This window comes from Sceloporus undulatus, chromosome 4 (assembly GCF_019175285.1).
Source record: "Sceloporus undulatus isolate JIND9_A2432 ecotype Alabama chromosome 4, SceUnd_v1.1, whole genome shotgun sequence".
Classification (NCBI taxonomy): Eukaryota; Metazoa; Chordata; class Lepidosauria; order Squamata; family Phrynosomatidae; genus Sceloporus; species Sceloporus undulatus.
The window spans coordinates 62,773,130-62,790,038 of record NC_056525.1 but is presented as its reverse complement, the minus strand read 5'-3'; the positions used below and the strand labels follow the sequence as shown (position 1 = coordinate 62,790,038).

The following is a 16,909-nucleotide window of genomic DNA, read 5'->3' as shown; positions in this document are numbered from 1 at the left end:
TGAATATGCTTTGCCGATTCGTATTTGCGTCATATCGCATTGTTTTTCCACACCTGGGTGGCCTTCCGAATCGAGGTTTTGCGAATCAGCCAATGCGTATTCAGGCAAAGTGAGGCAAGTGCAGATTGGATAACCACACCAGCCCAATACAATGTGTATTGGCCGATTCGCAGTGGCAGCCTTGCGCATGCTCTGTGAGGCTCTGAACGAGGCGCAACATTTTTAACTTCTGGGGTGAAGAATGAGGTCACTGTTTAGTGCGTAATATCGCAATAATTGCTGCCTTTAGCCACTTACAAAAGGGGTATGCACCATCTGTGTGTGTGTGTGTGTGTGTGTGTGTGTGTGTATACACACACACACACATAAATACATACATACTTACTTATATATATACATACATACATATATATATACAGTGGTGCCTCGGGTTACGAAAGTAATTCGTTCCGCGGCCGCTTTCGTAACCCGAAAAGCCTTCGTAAGCCGAATTGCCATAGGCGCTAATGGGGAAAAGCCGCGTTTCGTGCGAAAAAGCCGAAAAAAGCACCAAAAATTTTCTTCGTAACCCGAAAAAACATTCGTAACCCGGAACAATGATTTCCAATGGGATTTTTTCGTATCCCGAAAATTTCGTAACCTGGGTATTTCGTATCCCGAGGTACCACTGTACACATAGTGGTACAGCCAAAAGTGTGATGCCTTTCATTTGTCTGTATGAGTGTGTGTGTGTGTGTGTGTGTATATATATATATATATATACACACACACACACACACATCTATACACATACATACACACATACATATACACATACATATACATATATATATATATATACACACACACACACACACATATATACAAAAACACACTGTGCCAAAAGTGTGATGCCGTATTTATATGTGTACACACACATCTATCTGCTTGAGTGTTTGTATGTGTGTGTGTGTGTGTGTATACACACACACACACACATAGATATACACACATATACACATAGTGGTACTGCCAAAAGTGTGAAACTTTATTTATATTCGTATTCGCGTCATATCGCATTGTTTTTCCACACCTGGGCGGCCTTCCGAATCGAGGTTTTGCGAATCAGCCAATGCGTATTCAGGCAAAGTGAGGCAAGTGCAGATTGGATAACCACACCAGCCCAATACAATGTGTATTGGCCGATTCGCAGTGGCAGCCTTGTGCATGCTCTGTGAGGCTCTGAACGAGGCGCAACATTTTTAACTTCTGGGGTGAAGAATGAGGTCACTGTTTAGCTCTGTGTGTGTGTGTATATATATATATATATATACATATACATATACAGTATACACACACACACACACACACACACACACACACACACTGTGGAGCAGCCGAAAGTGTAATGCTGCATGTATCTGCTTACACACACATCTTTGTGTGTGTGTGTGTGTGTATGTATATGTATGTGTGTATATATGAATATGTATGTATACACACACACACACACACACACACACAGATGTGTGTGTAAGCATATACATGCAGCATTACACTTTCGGCTGCTCCACAGTTTGTGTGTGTGTGTGTGTGTGTATGTATATGTACCGTATATGTAAATGTGTGTATATATGTATATGTATGTATACACACACAAACTGTGGAGCAGCCGAAAGTGTAATGCTGCATGTATATGCTTACACACACATCTGTGTGTGTGTGTGTGTATATACACACATACATACACACATATACATATACATCCCCCCCCCCCCCGACACAAAAGGTTTCTGCTTTGTCTCGGTCAGTGGAAAAATCACTCCCCAGCCCCGGCGGTTGTCCTGAAAGGGGAAAGGGCCAACGGAAGGAGATGGGGGAAATTCTAGCGCAGCATCATGGTAAATTTGTAACCCGGTGGTCTTCAGGAGAACCAGAGGATTGGATGTAGACACCAGCCAAAGCAGCAGAGGTTTCGCACTGGCCATCAATACAGATCCCGTGAATCCACTAATTTTGTGGACTTGCAAAACGGAGGAGCCGGCTGCCTTCAGTTCAGAAGCCAGCCGTGAATACGCATTGGCCAAAGCGTATTCACGTTATATCGCATTGGTCAATATGTATTCTGAGCTCACAGGTGTGAAACACCAATGTGATATAACGCGAATACGCATCGACCAATGTGAACTGACTCAACTTCTGTGCCCTGTGTAGTAAGGTCCCTTAACACTTGCAAAAGTGTGATGAAAGCAACATGCCTATGAGCTACTTTAGCTACTTCAGCTGAGGCTAGAGAGGTCTCATTACAGGAAGTATAAGTGTAGTATTGCTCTGGCCACTCTGGGGAGCAGTTTAAAGAATGTGTATTTGTTGCCCACAAGTAAAATGTTTTTTACCTCCTTGCTGAAAGTCTATGACATACCTGAGCAATTCCAGTCTTAACGTTAAGTTCCAGGAGCCACCACTTTTCACCTTATGCTGTATTCACATTCTCATATTCTCTTCTATGGTTTTATTCTTTTCTCACAGGGGTCGACAGTGAACAGGCCACCCTCCAGGGTCAACACTGGCATGCCAAAACCTCCTGTTTCTGCTGCAGCCTGTGCCAAAAAGCACTGGTAGTAGACCAGCCAGTTATCACTCAGAATGGCCTCCTCTTCTGCTCTGAAGCTTGTAGCTTGGAGAAGGAATCCACTTTGTCGTTCAGTGGCTCAGATTCCTCTGACTCTGCTTTCATCTCTGCACCATCCCCTGACTCCACACCTCTCTCCAGAGTTAGAAACAGTAACACTGGCTGCTCCACTGAAGCTGCAGGAACCAGCTGTGAAACCAGCAAGGAAATTGCAGGTGCAGACGGTAATGTCTTTGGTAATCAGTCCCCAATCTTAGGTTACTGTATTCCCAATGCAGTGTCAGCTTCTATTTTGGGGGGTGGGAGTGGAAAAGAGTGTAAGATAACCTCGTCAGTTTCCCTGCTCGGAGCAAGCCCACCTCTTTGCTACCACACTTTCCCTTGATATTCTTCCTGTGGACCAATCCTTGCCACTAAAAAGATGGCCAGGCAAGCAGAGACAGTGGCTCCTTATTTGTTCATTAGGCTTTTCCTCCAGTCATTTCAAGGCAGAGTCCATGACTTACTCTACTTTCACAACTACCTTTAAGACTGGTCAGGCTGAGAAGGAATGTCTAGCCCAAGGCCATCCAGTGAGTTTCATAGCTCAGTGTAGATTTGGAGCTGGCTCTCTCAAATCCCTATCCAACAGTCCAACTACTAGATCTCACTGGCAGACTGATGGAGCCAGATGAACAAGCAGTAATAGCAAGGAGAAGCAATGATGCCACAGGAATTAGCTTGGGAAGAGGGCTACCAAGTGATCCTTCTGGGAGTTTACTATGGGGCTTTTGCAAATGGTTAATGATGCCAACACTTGATGCTAGCTCTGCCCTAATGGCAGAAACCTTTAGGCTTCTGAGTGTCAGGTGTGGATCAGCAGGAAGAGAACTGTACATCCTATCACAGCAGGAGAAACTAGAGAAAGAAGTGACTGCCACATTGTTTGACATGGGTAATGAGATGTGTACATAACACTAGTTTTCATAAGGGAATAATTAAAATGAAACATTTCATGTTTGAAATACCTCAAGAGAAAACACAAAAGTTGTTTGAAAACTCACTTATGAAATAAGATGGTATAATAAATGGTATGGACCACAAAACAAATGGAGAGCAGTGAGATGTAGTGGTTTGAGCTCTGGACTATGACTGGAGACAAGGGGCTGAATCTCCACTCAGCCATGGAAACCCGCTGAGTGACCTTGGGCAAGTCACTCTCTCAGGCTCAGTGGATGGCAATGGCAAAATTCCTCTGAACAACTTTTGCCAGGAAAACACTATGAAAGTTTTGCCTTAGGGTTGCCATGAGTTGGAAACAACTAAAAGGCACACAACAAACACAAAGATCTTGCAAACTTGATCTGGATGCAGTTGACTGACTGTAGAAACACCTGACTCATGCAGTGTAGTTGATAATTAGCAAAAAATGCCACTGCAAGAATACCTTCTAGATTTCATTCAGCAAAGGTAATCACTTTGCTCTTATATGATCTTTCTTTTACTTATTTTTCTAGCAATGGAAAGTCTTTACCCAAGTGGGAATTCTTCAATAGGTCCTGAATGTGGCAGCCAGGAAGAAGCAGATATTGTTTTCAGGAGCAGAATGCTTTCCCCACAACATGATGAATGTGAGTCATTGATTGGTTCTCTACAAAAAGCAGTGCAGATCTCCACATCTTCTCTAGAAGCAGCTTGGAGCTCAACAAGTCAGAGGGAGGACCACAGCTTGGGAACCACTCTCCTGCAAGCATCTCAGCAACAAGTTGGAGACCATCACTTCAGAAGTGGCCTTTCTGTAGCACCCCATGCAGCAGTGTTAAACATGGACGTCCCAGAGACCTCACTAAAAGACAGTACTGCTGAGCAGGAAGCAGTAGTAGAACAAGGCGACGCTTGGTGCCCAAATTGGTCATCCTCTTCTGATTCTGAGTCTGAGCCAGAAGGCTTCTTCTTTGGGAAGCCAATTCCAAAGCCTAGGGCCAGGCACATTTCTCTGCCCGGTATGGAGCAGGAAACACTTGGCAAAGGAACACGGTGGGCAACCAGAGCAAGGACAAACAGCAAACACTGTAGTATAGCCTAACAGGGTAGTGCTCAGACATCTGAAGAGTAGGTCAGAAGATAGAGAGCAGTGTAGTGCCATGAGCAGACACTTTATGTAGCAAAACAGGGTGGAGAGAAGAGGAGGAATTAGAAGACCATCACCCTATGGGTGCAGAGCAAAATGCCCAGTAAGTGTAGGCTAACTCAGGAACACGTGGGTACAGGTGACCTGAGATGCAGGATTGCTATGGATGCAGAGCAGAGGTAGGAATCTTGTAGCTGTCCAGATGTTGCTGAACTACAGTTTCAATCATTTCTTACCATTAGAAATGTCAATGCTGCTGGGAGTTGCAGTAAAAAACTCTAGAAAGATATACCTGCCTTGACACGGAGTATGTGTTTCCCTAAGTTGCTTAAACTTTGTATTTCAGAGGCTTGGAGAACAGGTGTGCCCATTCTCCATGGCCTGCGATTTAAAAGAAGGGCAAAGCTTTTAGACAAGGATTCAAACTTTCTGCAGTGCCCTTATCAGGAATAGTATTTCTTTTTCAAAAGGGTGAAACAGGTTGGGGACAAAAAGGGTGACATGGAGAAAGAGTAGTGCATGTGTCCACCCTCATCTTGCTCTGGAGCCAATTTTTCTATGACATGTGGAAAGCAGAGTCACAAGCAGTAGCTTTTAAAATGTTTTGGAATTCTCCTTAGATTTCTGCAGAGTCAGGGCTTTCAGGTGGCCTTTCACTTAGTACTTTTCCCCGTAATTAGTTGTTTTCTGCTGCTCCCTGCTGGCAGCTCTGGGAATATTTTAGTGGTCAGGTAACCCTGAAATCTATCTGGAGATACTGAAGACATTGAGTTATGACAATGCCATGCATAATACTTAATACCTTGTGTCTAGGAGATGTTACTTTTTGGGACTTTACCTCCAAGAACCTCCCTCCCCAGTCAGCAGGGCCATGTTGGTTGGTGGATTCTGGGAAGCATAGTTCCAAAGTACCATTTATCCTGTGCTCTGGTCTGGATATTATTTATACAGCTGGAAGACTGCATCAGTAAACATAAATCTGGCTTGTAGTTCTGTCCCCTGGTTCTACTCCTCCACAGCAATTTCTGTGTCATTTGGCAAGCAAGAGGAAACAGCAGAGAGGTATCCAGTTATTTTTCTGCAGCTAGACATGCTACATACAATAGCCATCCTCAAGGGACCTCAGGAAATCCCTGCAATTGACATCCTTGCAGCACATCCAATGACAGGAAAATAGTTGGAAATGCCTATGTTGCTTAAAAAGGGAGGTTGGGTGGAATTTTGGTTTTTGTACAGTTGGTAAAGAATTATGACTGTAACAGCTCCCCAAACAGGTTACAATAATGTAAATTGGATGTACACTATTGTGACTCACTAACAAGATGCCAACCCAGGTGTACCTGTGAAAGAAATACATTTTAAAATTGCTTGCATGCCAAGAAATTAGGATATTGGAGGGAGGTTAACCTGGCTGATTTTGAGAGAATAGCGGGAATAGATTAAGTAACAGAGGCGGGATACAGACGGGTAGGGGAAGACGTCTTGGAGGTGTATTCTGCTGAATACGGAGCCTCCAGACCGCCCACCCCGGGGGCGTGGCTCAAGTGTATGGGGCTTCCACATGGGGGGCAGTGAAGACGCCTCACCTGGGGCCGTTTCTGACCCGCAGTTTCCATACCGCCGCCTCGGAGGACTCTGCAAAGAGAGAGGCAGCTTCCTCACAGGCGGCCAAAAACGGGTTTTTTTTTCTTTTGCCGGCTGGCGGATGTGCAGCTGCGCAGCTGCGGCACTCAGCACCGGCGGCAGAAAGCATATGTGCACATTTAAAGCACCCAAGCCCCTTTAAACTTTTTCCCCCGCCCTGGCCAAGAACAAAGGTGGCCTCCTGCCAGCTGGTGATCAGCTGGTGTTGGCATCCTTGTCCGCTTGCACGTTGCCAGTGTCACCAGCATCATGGATGCCTGCTCTCCTTTGGTCCCCGCGCTCTTGCTGAATCTGCAATGCACAGCCACAGCTGTCGCCGCTGCCACCGCTGTCCCCCTGCCATCCCCCATCACCTCCCTTGTACATATGTAAATATTTAAAGTTTTAGCGTTTTTTTATTGTTAGGTGAAAATGGCGCAGGAATGTGTGTAGGGGTGCACTTTAAATTCCAAACTTTCCATGATTCTAGCAGCGCATGCGTACGTGCGGCTCTAGGGTTAGGGTTACGAGTCTTAAAATGCGCTGCAGCTGTGCTGCAGCTTCCACACCTGCATGGCAGCTGACGCTGCAATTAAAACCTGACTGCAAACTGCGCATGTTCCAGGACCCCGACTCATTATGCGACGCAGCAGACACGGAGCTTTTAAATGGGCAACTTAAATTAGCGGTGTAGCAATTCCTGGCCTACCGGTGCAGCAGCGTACAGCGGAGATGCGCAGCTGCGCACTATATAGAAAAGAAGCGGGGAAAAGCAGCTTTTTAATGCCACTTCTTCCCGCTTGGGGCGTGCGGGCGGCGTGTTCATGGCGGCATTCAGGTATGGGCCGTCTGAAGGCTATACCTTCATGACGTCATGAACACACCCCTTTTTGCCCATCTGTATCCCGCCATAGTTAATATATCTGCTCTGCTCAGCCTCTTGTTAAAAAATTTCCTTCGTGTGGTAAAAGCCCACACATCAGGCATTAATCTGACAAACATATTAAGAGTTACAAGCCCCTATGGCATTATTGCACCAAGGGAGGGCTAGCAGGTACTTTTATGCTGTTGGTTCACAGCATCACCCTGCTGAAAAAGTAATGTTATTTCTGGTTCCATTTTTTGCTGTTTATGGGGGGAAGTTTAAAGAAGGCGAGGAAGTAAACTGGCTACATTTTGCAGCAATTTGAGCTGCCCTTTCATGTTTTTGAGGCCAAAAACTGGTCCAAGGAAAAAATAAAGGGGAGAGGTGGCTGCATGCAGCTTCTGCATGTAGCCCACACTTTTTCTGTGCCTGTAGAATTTAGTTGTTGCAGAAACAATAAGATACCAAGACAGGTTAAGTCTTCCTTATCTGGAATTCCAAAATCCAAAACAGTCCATAGAGGTGGCTGAGATAGTGACACATTCTGCTTTCTGTTGGTTCAGTGTACACAGACTTTGTTTTATGCACAGAATTATTAGCAATATTATGTATAAATTTACCTTCAGACTATGTGTAAAAGGTATATATGAAACATAAATGGATTTCATTTTTATGCCTATCCAAGATGCAAATATTCCAAAACACTTCTGGTCCCAAGCATTTCAGATAAGATAGACTCAACTTATAAATGCTCTATGCAGAGGACCTTGTTCAAGTGAAAGAAAAATGCATAAGTTAGGAGTCCATGTTCTGTCACCTTCTGTCCACCCCACTTGCAAACCATGTATCCAGGTGTACGTTTTTATACAGTGCCCCAGTTGCCTATCAACACAGTTAATGAAAGAGTGCATTCTGGCATAATACATACACATTATTTCTGTGTATAAGAACACTACAGGAATTTATTAATTCTGATGAATGAAAGTGTGCAATGAAAAATCAATGAAATAATGATTTTTTTTGCAGGAAAAGCAGACTAGTAAGCATATTGCCCAGTGTTTATGCAGTGAATGCAAAATGTTTGATAGGAGAAACTGATGCATATAGATGCACTACATATAGAGGTAACATAAAATTGAGGATAAGCCCTCAGAGCCCTGCAAGCAAGACACTCACTTATACAACATTCTGCACCTCAAGTACTGAAAAAATAATGTGGAGTAAGCATTGCAGTGCACAGCAAGGCTGAACAAATTGTGCCCTGTAGTTTGACTATGGCACACATCAGTCCTTGTCAGGTTTGCCAGTGATCAGGAAATCTACAAGTCATAGCTCCAAAAGCTTTGATACAACCTGGATGCAAGGAAAGTAAAACAAAGCTATTATTCATATTATATCCTTCCACGTTCTGGACAAATTGACAAAAGCTCTTAGGAACTTTGCTTGCTACTGCTTCAACCTCCCAATTAATGTGTATACAAAAGGTGCTAAGAGTATATAGATTAACCCTGCCTTTCACTGCTTCATTTAAATGTGTGACTTGGCAACCTTAAAACAGGATGCTAAAAGAACTTAAAACAATTTTATCTAGAGTTGACTGCAGAGAAGGCATACTAACAATAAAGGCAGCTCTAAGATTGTGTTGTTTCCAACCATCATTTTATTATTTGTATTAAAAAAACCCTTTTTAACAATTCAAAAAACAAACATGAAGATTTTACAAGGAATTGGGGTGGGGGGATCCTCCTCCATTCTCTCCCTGCCTGTGGTAGGAGTGTATGAATTCAAGAGAGCTGAAAATACAGAATCAGATGTGATGCTCTGATGATCAAAAGGGAAAAAATTGTCCAACAATTAATTGTAACAAACCAGTGTATCTAGTGTACTGCCATCTCCCAATTCCTCATTGACTTGAGTTCCCAACCCTTTCAGAAACTTCTCTGCCAACACTGCTCAGAATAGTCCTGTTATCAAGAGAGCTTTCCTACTCCAAGACCCTTTGTTCATAAACAGAGCAATAACACCTGCAGGTCTTTCAGCTATTGCCTCCGTTTCCCATAGCTGTTGCACCTTAAACTCATATTCCTTGGGTGGGGGTTTCATCCCTAGTGCCAAAGGACGCTATTTTTTCCCAGTCTCACCCAACAGGGAAAAAACCCTCACAGCTTCCAAGCTCCCTCATTCTGTTGTGAAACAGGATTTAGTTGCATTAGGTAGATTGTTCCTATTAAGTCTCCTTTCAGCTGGCTTCAGCTAAGCTGTCAATGTAGTTCTTCAGCATGTGTTCATAGTAGTCCCCAATCCTCCTCAGGTTGGCCCGCAGTGCTGATTCTATAGCTGCCTCCACGCTTGGTTCCTTTTCTACCAACATGACAGCCACTCCTGCAAAGTTGAGGAGTACCCGCAGATAAGCCTGTTGGAAATGAAAAATGGTTTTGTCATGCAAGTGAGGCATTGTATGAACAACAGGAGGGACATATGCAGGTCTATATACCAGACATCAACCATGAGAATGATGAGAATAGAAAAAATACAGTCAATTGTTTAGAAAATGGGTGAGTCATGCCAACATCACAAAAGACAACATTCATTTCAAGGAACTAACCTAAGGCTGAAAAGGTGGTATATTTCCACTGCATTTGCATTACATGGGGTCTCAACAATCTAAGTCACATCCATGAACAGAGCAGTTAAAAAGTGGTAAATGATAGATTTGTCCCATCACGTCACATTCTTTTTATAGGTGAAATGGGGATTCCATCTGAGTGATGCCCACTAGAAGGTGTTTAGGTGCAAAAATCTCTTTCTTTTTTGGTGGAGGTGTTGGGGGTGCAACTCTGCAAAGTCTCCTGAACAACCAATCTTGCCCCTTCTACAGTCGCCCACTCTGCCTTAATCCACTGGTGGGCAAAGTTTATAAGGGAACATAAAGGGCCAAACTGTACAGTACATGAAAGAGCTATTTTAGATCTGACATATTTTCCTTCTTAAAAGCAGTACACATGCTACTGGGGAACCTCATGTTTTTCTTACTTTCTCAATCTCTTCTGTCCTTGCCAGCACGGCTGCAGAACGGTCCTTCAGAGTCCATGATGTGGTTTTCTCCTCTATGTTGGGTAGGCAAGGGGAGCCTGTCTCCTCACTCTTGGCTGCCATCTGCATCTACAGAGATTTCCAATGGGGTGTGGAATTAACAAGATCAAGAGCAGGAGAGAAAATCACAAGGCCCTCCAGATGCTGCTGCACTGCAAATCTCTGAAGGTCCTAGATAGTGTAACTAGTGAGGAATGGTAGTAGGTACAGTCTCAAAACATCTGGAGGGCACACATGATTCCCACCTCTGGCCTAGAAGAGAAAGGTTAGGTTCTATTTTTGTGAAACAAGCCAAGAAATTCAACCAGAAAAGGAGCCAGTCTAAAGTAAACTGGATTGAAATGTTGTATTGAGACCACAGCCTACAAATGGTGAAAATATATAAACACAGCAATATAATGCACTAATACAATATAATCAGTATATGATTGGAATATAAAAGGGCAGTGGAGTAGTAAAATGCATAAATTATTATCTCAGAAAATCATTAAACCACAAGATAATATAAAATTCTAACAAGTACTGATCTGAGTAAGAACTGCAAAAGACAGGAGAAGGAGAAAAATAATGCATAATTCATTGGGGAATTAGCTGATAGATAAAAGTTGGGAAACCTCTCTCTCGTAACCTTTTTTAAAAGTTGGGAGACATTTAACAGTCCAAAAAACAAGTAATACTAATCCTAGATGCTCAGGAGGAAGTATAAATGCCACAAGGAGGACATGTGGAATTTCTTCCATCTGAGAAATAGGAATACTTGTAAAATAAAATGTGAAAGTGAGACAAAGGTGCCTTCATGAAAAAGAACAATAGAAATAAATCTGAAACATGCTTGTGGAAAGAAATTCCTAAAAGATTCAGAAAAGGAGATGGTAAAGATATTGTCAAAGTTTCTGTCAAACTAACCAAACGTAGAATCTACAGGAAAATGGGAAGGGTGTGTGTGAAGAGAAGCCTACAAAGTTGTGTCATCCACAATCTGGCAGAGGTGAGGTGGTGAGTCGTGAAAGTAAGGCATCAGAGAAGATATATGTACATCTGACTGTTCCTGGCATCTTGGCTTACTCTGTATTCTAAATACTCTCTATCATACTGGGTATCTCAGTCCCAACTGATTAATGGCCATGCCAGAATAGTTAGTAACATCAAACCTTCACTACCAGAGATTAATTTGTCATCATAATCAATTATAAGTTCCATGTGACAGTGGAAGGTTCTGTAGTCATAAAAATTACATAGGTGCCATTTGCTGAGAGGAGGATCCAGCATTATTTCTTATTTGGCACTAAAATAATGACCATGACGGATTTACATAAATGCAGTGTGGACAATGTAGAAACTGAAATAGTTAAAGATTTCACATACCTTAGAACAATCTCTGATCAGAATGGAAACTGAAGACAAGAAATCAGAAAAAGACTAGGAGTGGGAAGGGCAGCTATGAAAGAACTAGACAAGATCCTGAAATGCAAAAATATACAACTGAACCCTAAAGTTAGCCCATCTTATTTCCCATTGGTATGTATGGGTGTGACAGCTGGATGGTGAAGTAAGCTGATAGAAAAAACATCAATGCATTCAAAATGTAGTGCTGGGGAAAGAGATCTGTAGATACAACGGATAGCTAAAAAGACAAACAAATGATTCCTACAACAAATCATGCCTGAACTCTCCCTAGGAGTCAAGATGACTAAATTGTTGTTGTCATACTTTGCTACATGAGAAGGCATGACTCACTGGAAAATACAGTAATGCCTGGAAATGTAGAAAGCAGTAGGAAATTACCAAAATTAATATTATAATATACCATTAGAGCTCAACACTAACAATGGCAGCTGAACCTCTTTCGCAGTCTACTGCTGCCACCTTTACAAATGTACAGTTCATCTTCTGGGCTGATCCTACAAAGGTGGCAAGCTTGACTGTTAACGAAGTATGATCTGCCAATAGGTCACAATACTATCAGTCAGTTCCCAACAGAGTCTCGGTTTCAAAGACTCTCCCAAGAAATGAGCCCTGTGATTATTGCATAAGAGACAGTGTAGCAAATAATGAACTACATTCACCAGCTCCTCAGAGCCACAAAGGTGAAGCTAAAAGGCCTATCTATTCCAGCAACCTGTTTCTCAAAGTGTTTAGCCAGATATGTATGGAATATATATACATTCCCCCTCCCCAACATTTCTCCCTCTATGCATATGTGGGTACACACACGCACGCGCGCACACACATGAAGTCTCATCTAAACACATGGCTGACTTAAGTGAAGCCTCTAGAAATCCACACATAGCATCAACTACCTTGACAGACTCTTTTCCTTCCTCTGAAGATGTTCTCTTCTTTGCAGTTTCCTCAGGCTGCTTTACTTTTTTTACTTTTTTCTTCTTTGTCCTCTACGAATGGATTTTCATTTTACAGGGAGAAGGAATTGGGTGGGGTGTGGGGGGAAAAGGACAGGAAACAGAGTTAGGATCCAGAAAGGATGTTCTGAAATAACCGATCACCAGTCATCTACAGAAAGTGGCACTGAATTTGCATGTTCCAAGGCCTATCTCATTAACAAAGGCAAGAAGAGCAGGAATCACAAGTGATTACCACCATCCTTTGGAACCTATCCAGCTGATATATGAGCAGCTTAAACTAAGCAGGCAAGGTTTAACCATCTTTTCTTACCATAGCGTTACTTGCTGGAGGACAGGGTTTACCAGTTGTGCTTCTTTCTGAAAAAAGAACAACACAAATTAGACCAAAAGGCCAAAACTCCTTTCTGGTTTGTGGATGCTTAGCTTTCTAATCTCAGATACAAAAATACAAATGGAGATTTTATCTCATGTTTCATATACTGCAATATTGGATAAGATTAGACAGGTGACACATCCTGCCATGAAGACCTCCCAGGTTTTCTGCGCACAGTTTCTTACTCATTATTGAATTTATGACTATGAATTCTCTTTTCACTGAAGGAAGTATATTTTTATGCAGCGCACAATTAAACTACTGAAGTTTCTTCCACAAGTTTGGAAGTTGGACAGATTTAAAAGGAGATTAGATGAATTCATGGAGGCTAAGGCTATGAATGGGTACTAGCAATGAAGCCTGTTTACTACATACAAAGGCAGTATGCCTCTGTATAGCAGGTGCTGAAGAACACAGATGGGTAAGTGCTACTGCAGTCATGTCCTGACAAAATCAGTTAGTTGGCAGCTGAAGGAATGTTCTTACAGAATTCAGAATTAGAATTACAGTAGGCCTTCCGTATCCAGAGATTCAACCATCCATGGTTTGAAAACATTAAAATATATAAATAAATTCTTAAAGCAAACCTTGATTTTGCCATTGTATATAAGAGACACCATTTTACTACATCATTGTATTTAATAGGACTTGAGCATCCATGGATTTTGGGAGGAATCTATTGCAGCTTTTAAAAACCAGACTAACTGCTACCTCCCAGAGGGCCTTCTCTGCAATTGCTCCCAAACTATGGAACGGTCTGCCAGATGAGATCCGTCAAATTGCCAGCTCAGCTTTAAAAAAGCTGTCAAGACGGATCTCTTCTGGCAGGCCTTTCCTGAATAAAAGTGCCCGGCCACAGAATGACTGCCCCTCACATCATGTATCAGCCCACCGCTCTGTCCTCGCTGTATTTTTATTGTGTTTTTAATAGATGTTTTAAATTGTAACTTGTTTAATCCTGTTTTAAGGGGGGGGGGAATTTGGGATATAAATTTGTAAATGTGGATTTTAACGTGTTGTAAGCCGCTTTGATTGTCTTCTCATAGAAAAGCGGGATATAAATAAAAGTTTTATTTTATTATTTATTATTTATCCATAGGGGATTCTGGAACCAATCCTCAACAGATGCCAAGGGCCCACTCTATGGTCTTACAAAATTCAGTGCATTTCAGCAAATAATCCTGCTGGTAAACACTCTGGAGAGAGTCTAGTGCAGGAATGGACAATCTCTGGGTATTGAGGTGCTAATGGGTATCCGGGTGCCAATTTCCCAATCCCCAGGACCCATCAGGAGCTGCAGTGAGACCAAAAAAAAACAACAAAAGCCCCAGAAAGAATGAAACTGGAAGTGGGTGGAAGTCAATTCTAGTGTGTCACAAAAAAGGGGCAGCACTATAAGGATTTGGGGGCTGCAACCTGTTTAAAAGGTGAATCACTACTGCTGGATGTTATTCAATTTTTTAGCTGACCATTTTCCCCATCTGGTTCTCATGAAGGTGCACAGTTCTGAAAATATGGCCTCAAGGCTCATGGGACATGTAATTCCCACCCTTGTCTAAGAGATGTCTGGCAGAAAACATCATATGGAAAAGATTTTTTTTATCTTAATGTAGATAAATCTAAAGACATAAAACTCAGTCTTTTTAATATTCTATTTCAAAACTGTTTCAGATGCACAATATAAAGCCTAATAAAAACAAACCTTTGGGAGAACAGCTGCATTTTATTTTACAGGGCAAGTAATGGGGAGACAACTCTTCTTCCCAAAAATTATCTTGGGGCAGACTACAGCTATGTTTACAGTTGCAATAAGGGTAATAATGTCTTCCAAAGTCAATTCTCCTCCTGTGGAAAGAAGTACAAGGATTACTGGTGAGGAGTGGCAATCATATGTTTCTAGATGCAACACCTAGAACCTTACTGTTCAAAACTCTTATAGCTTCCCTTCAATCGCCTTCTCCTAGGAATTCATAAACTTACAAAGTTTAGAGTGAACCACTAAGACCAACTAGCATGTGGTTGGGCAGAACCAAGGCTTATGGATCTATTTTGCTTTTTTTTTTTTTTAACTAAAACCCACAAATAAGAATTCAGTAATTAGAACAAATTGAGGAATTTGTTCTAAGCACCAAAATGGAAAGGAAGCTCAGTGTCTTTCCATGTGAAAATCCCTTTCACATTATCCCAGTCTTCTTTATTTCAGGAGTATAATTTAGGATCATGGACGGAGTTTGTTTTATTTCAGTTGCTGATAAGTAAGAGAGAGCATATTTTCTCCAGACCAACTGGAAATCACCAATCATCTCCCAGCAATTCTACATCTACCTCCTGCCCACCAATGTTTGGGCACAATTTTTACAAAACCCTTATAAAATACAGTTCACAAAATTCATAGGAAGGGAAGACAAAAAACTAATCTAAAGTTAGTGTCAGTGTGTGGTACAGATTTAGAGACCATCTTGACATCTATTCAGTTTACTGTTAACTGCCCTTGAGTTGACCTTGACTCATGGCAACCCTGTGGATGAGACATCTCCAAGGGCCTCTGTCTTCCACTGCTCTGCTTAGGTCCTACAGACTCCTGGCGTGCAGTCTTCCTTTCTTTCTACTACCCTCTACCTTTCCCTGCATTATTGTCTTTTCCAATGAGTTGTGCCTTCAGTAGCTGTTTCAAGTCCATGATTTTTCCACTAGTAATACTGTGTCATCTATTATTATTTAAGCTTTATTTATAGAGCACTGTAAATTTACACAGCGCTGTACATACAATCAGTTAAAATAAAATAAACCTGCCTAAGGCGTACATTCTACTAAAATAATTTAACATAATACATATTAATACATATTAACATTAAATAATAAAAAATAGCAAACAACAAATAAAAAAAATCTTAGACTGTTGATGTTCCTTCCTCCGATATTCACTCCTCCTCCTTTTAAAGTCTGAGCCTGCTCTTTGTGTGATGTTTTCTGCATACAAGTTGAACATGCAGGGTGATAAAATGCAGACTTGTCTGGCTGCCTTGCCAAATGGGAACTGTTTCCCTATATTTTATTCTAACAATGGCCTCTTGTCCTGAGTATACATTTCTCATCAAAACTATCAAATGTAGTGGGATTCCTATGTCTTTGAGAGCTTTCCATAGATTTTCATGATTGATGCAGTCAAAGGCTATGCTATAGTCTATTCAGACTAGTTTATGCAGTTTTGCTGTTGTTGTGCGCCTTTGTTTTTGACTTATGGCAACCCTAAGGTGAATCTATCATAGGGTTTTCTTGGAAAGATTTGGTCAGTGTACAGCATCCTAAATCAATCCATCAACTATTCTATTTTCTTCTATACAACTTAGAACATTCCCAGCAACTGCCATCCCAACTCAATCTGCCTAGATCCCCCATTTTCCACAGAGTGAATTTTAGTTCTTTTGTCCAAATATTAACCAGAAGGCATTTTCCCCTAGTTATTTCTGGCTCTTTTTGCTGCTCTGTGTCTTATCATTTTATTTAACTCTGTGTCTTATCATTTGATTTAACCCAGACATTAACAAATTCCTAAACACAACAGGCAGCTATCAAGGGGAAGTGAACAAATCACAGGAATTATGACTGTCTCACCTCTGAGGGAAACCTGAACTTCGCTCTCGTTCATGAAATGGCCACTTGCGCTTATAATAGAGCTTTGAACTCTGTTCTTGCCTGTGAGAGGACTTCAATCTCTGTTTTTTCCTGTGAGGAGATCTCAAACTCTGTTCTTGCCTATGCAAACTCTCTTCTTGTCTGTGAGGGGAGCTTGATTCCTGTTCTTGCTGCTGGGGGGATCCTGATCTCTTTTTTTGCCTGTGAGGGGATCTCGATTTCTGTTCTCGACTAT

At 41.9% G+C, this 16,909-nt stretch overlaps 2 protein-coding genes across 16 annotated transcripts in view; one reads left to right on the top strand and one right to left on the bottom strand.

The window, feature by feature from the left end:
• The window catches only part of PRICKLE4 (prickle planar cell polarity protein 4), a 52,142-nt gene extending 47,132 nt beyond the window's left edge, over window positions 1-5,010 (top strand). For 4 of the 5 annotated variants that reach the window (XM_042462135.1, XM_042462137.1, XM_042462133.1 and 1 more), the window contains 2 exons: window positions 2,509-2,835; window positions 4,108-5,010. In XM_042462135.1, the coding sequence (XP_042318069.1) occupies window positions 2,509-2,835; window positions 4,108-4,676 (896 nt within the window). In that variant the 3' untranslated portion in view covers window positions 4,677-5,010. The remainder of the gene's footprint in view (window positions 1-2,508; window positions 2,836-4,107) is intronic. The other variant, XM_042462134.1, reaches the window with a different exon arrangement.
• Window positions 5,011-8,851: 3,841 nt separating this feature from the next.
• LOC121928404 (serine/arginine repetitive matrix protein 2-like) overlaps window positions 8,852-16,909 on the bottom strand; it is a 37,528-nt gene continuing 29,470 nt past the window's right edge. For 10 of the 11 annotated variants that reach the window (XM_042463039.1, XM_042463044.1, XM_042463042.1 and 7 more), the window contains 6 exons: window positions 16,654-16,887; window positions 14,741-14,883; window positions 12,976-13,022; window positions 12,603-12,695; window positions 10,243-10,371; window positions 8,852-9,622 (listed from right to left, as the gene is read on the bottom strand). In XM_042463039.1, the coding sequence (XP_042318973.1) occupies window positions 9,449-9,622; window positions 10,243-10,371; window positions 12,603-12,695; window positions 12,976-13,022; window positions 14,741-14,883; window positions 16,654-16,887 (820 nt within the window). In that variant the 3' untranslated portion in view covers window positions 8,852-9,448. Of the gene's footprint in view, window positions 9,623-10,242; window positions 10,555-12,602; window positions 12,696-12,975; window positions 13,023-14,740; window positions 14,884-16,653; window positions 16,888-16,909 lie in introns of all 11 variants that reach the window. The other variant, XR_006103502.1, reaches the window with a different exon arrangement.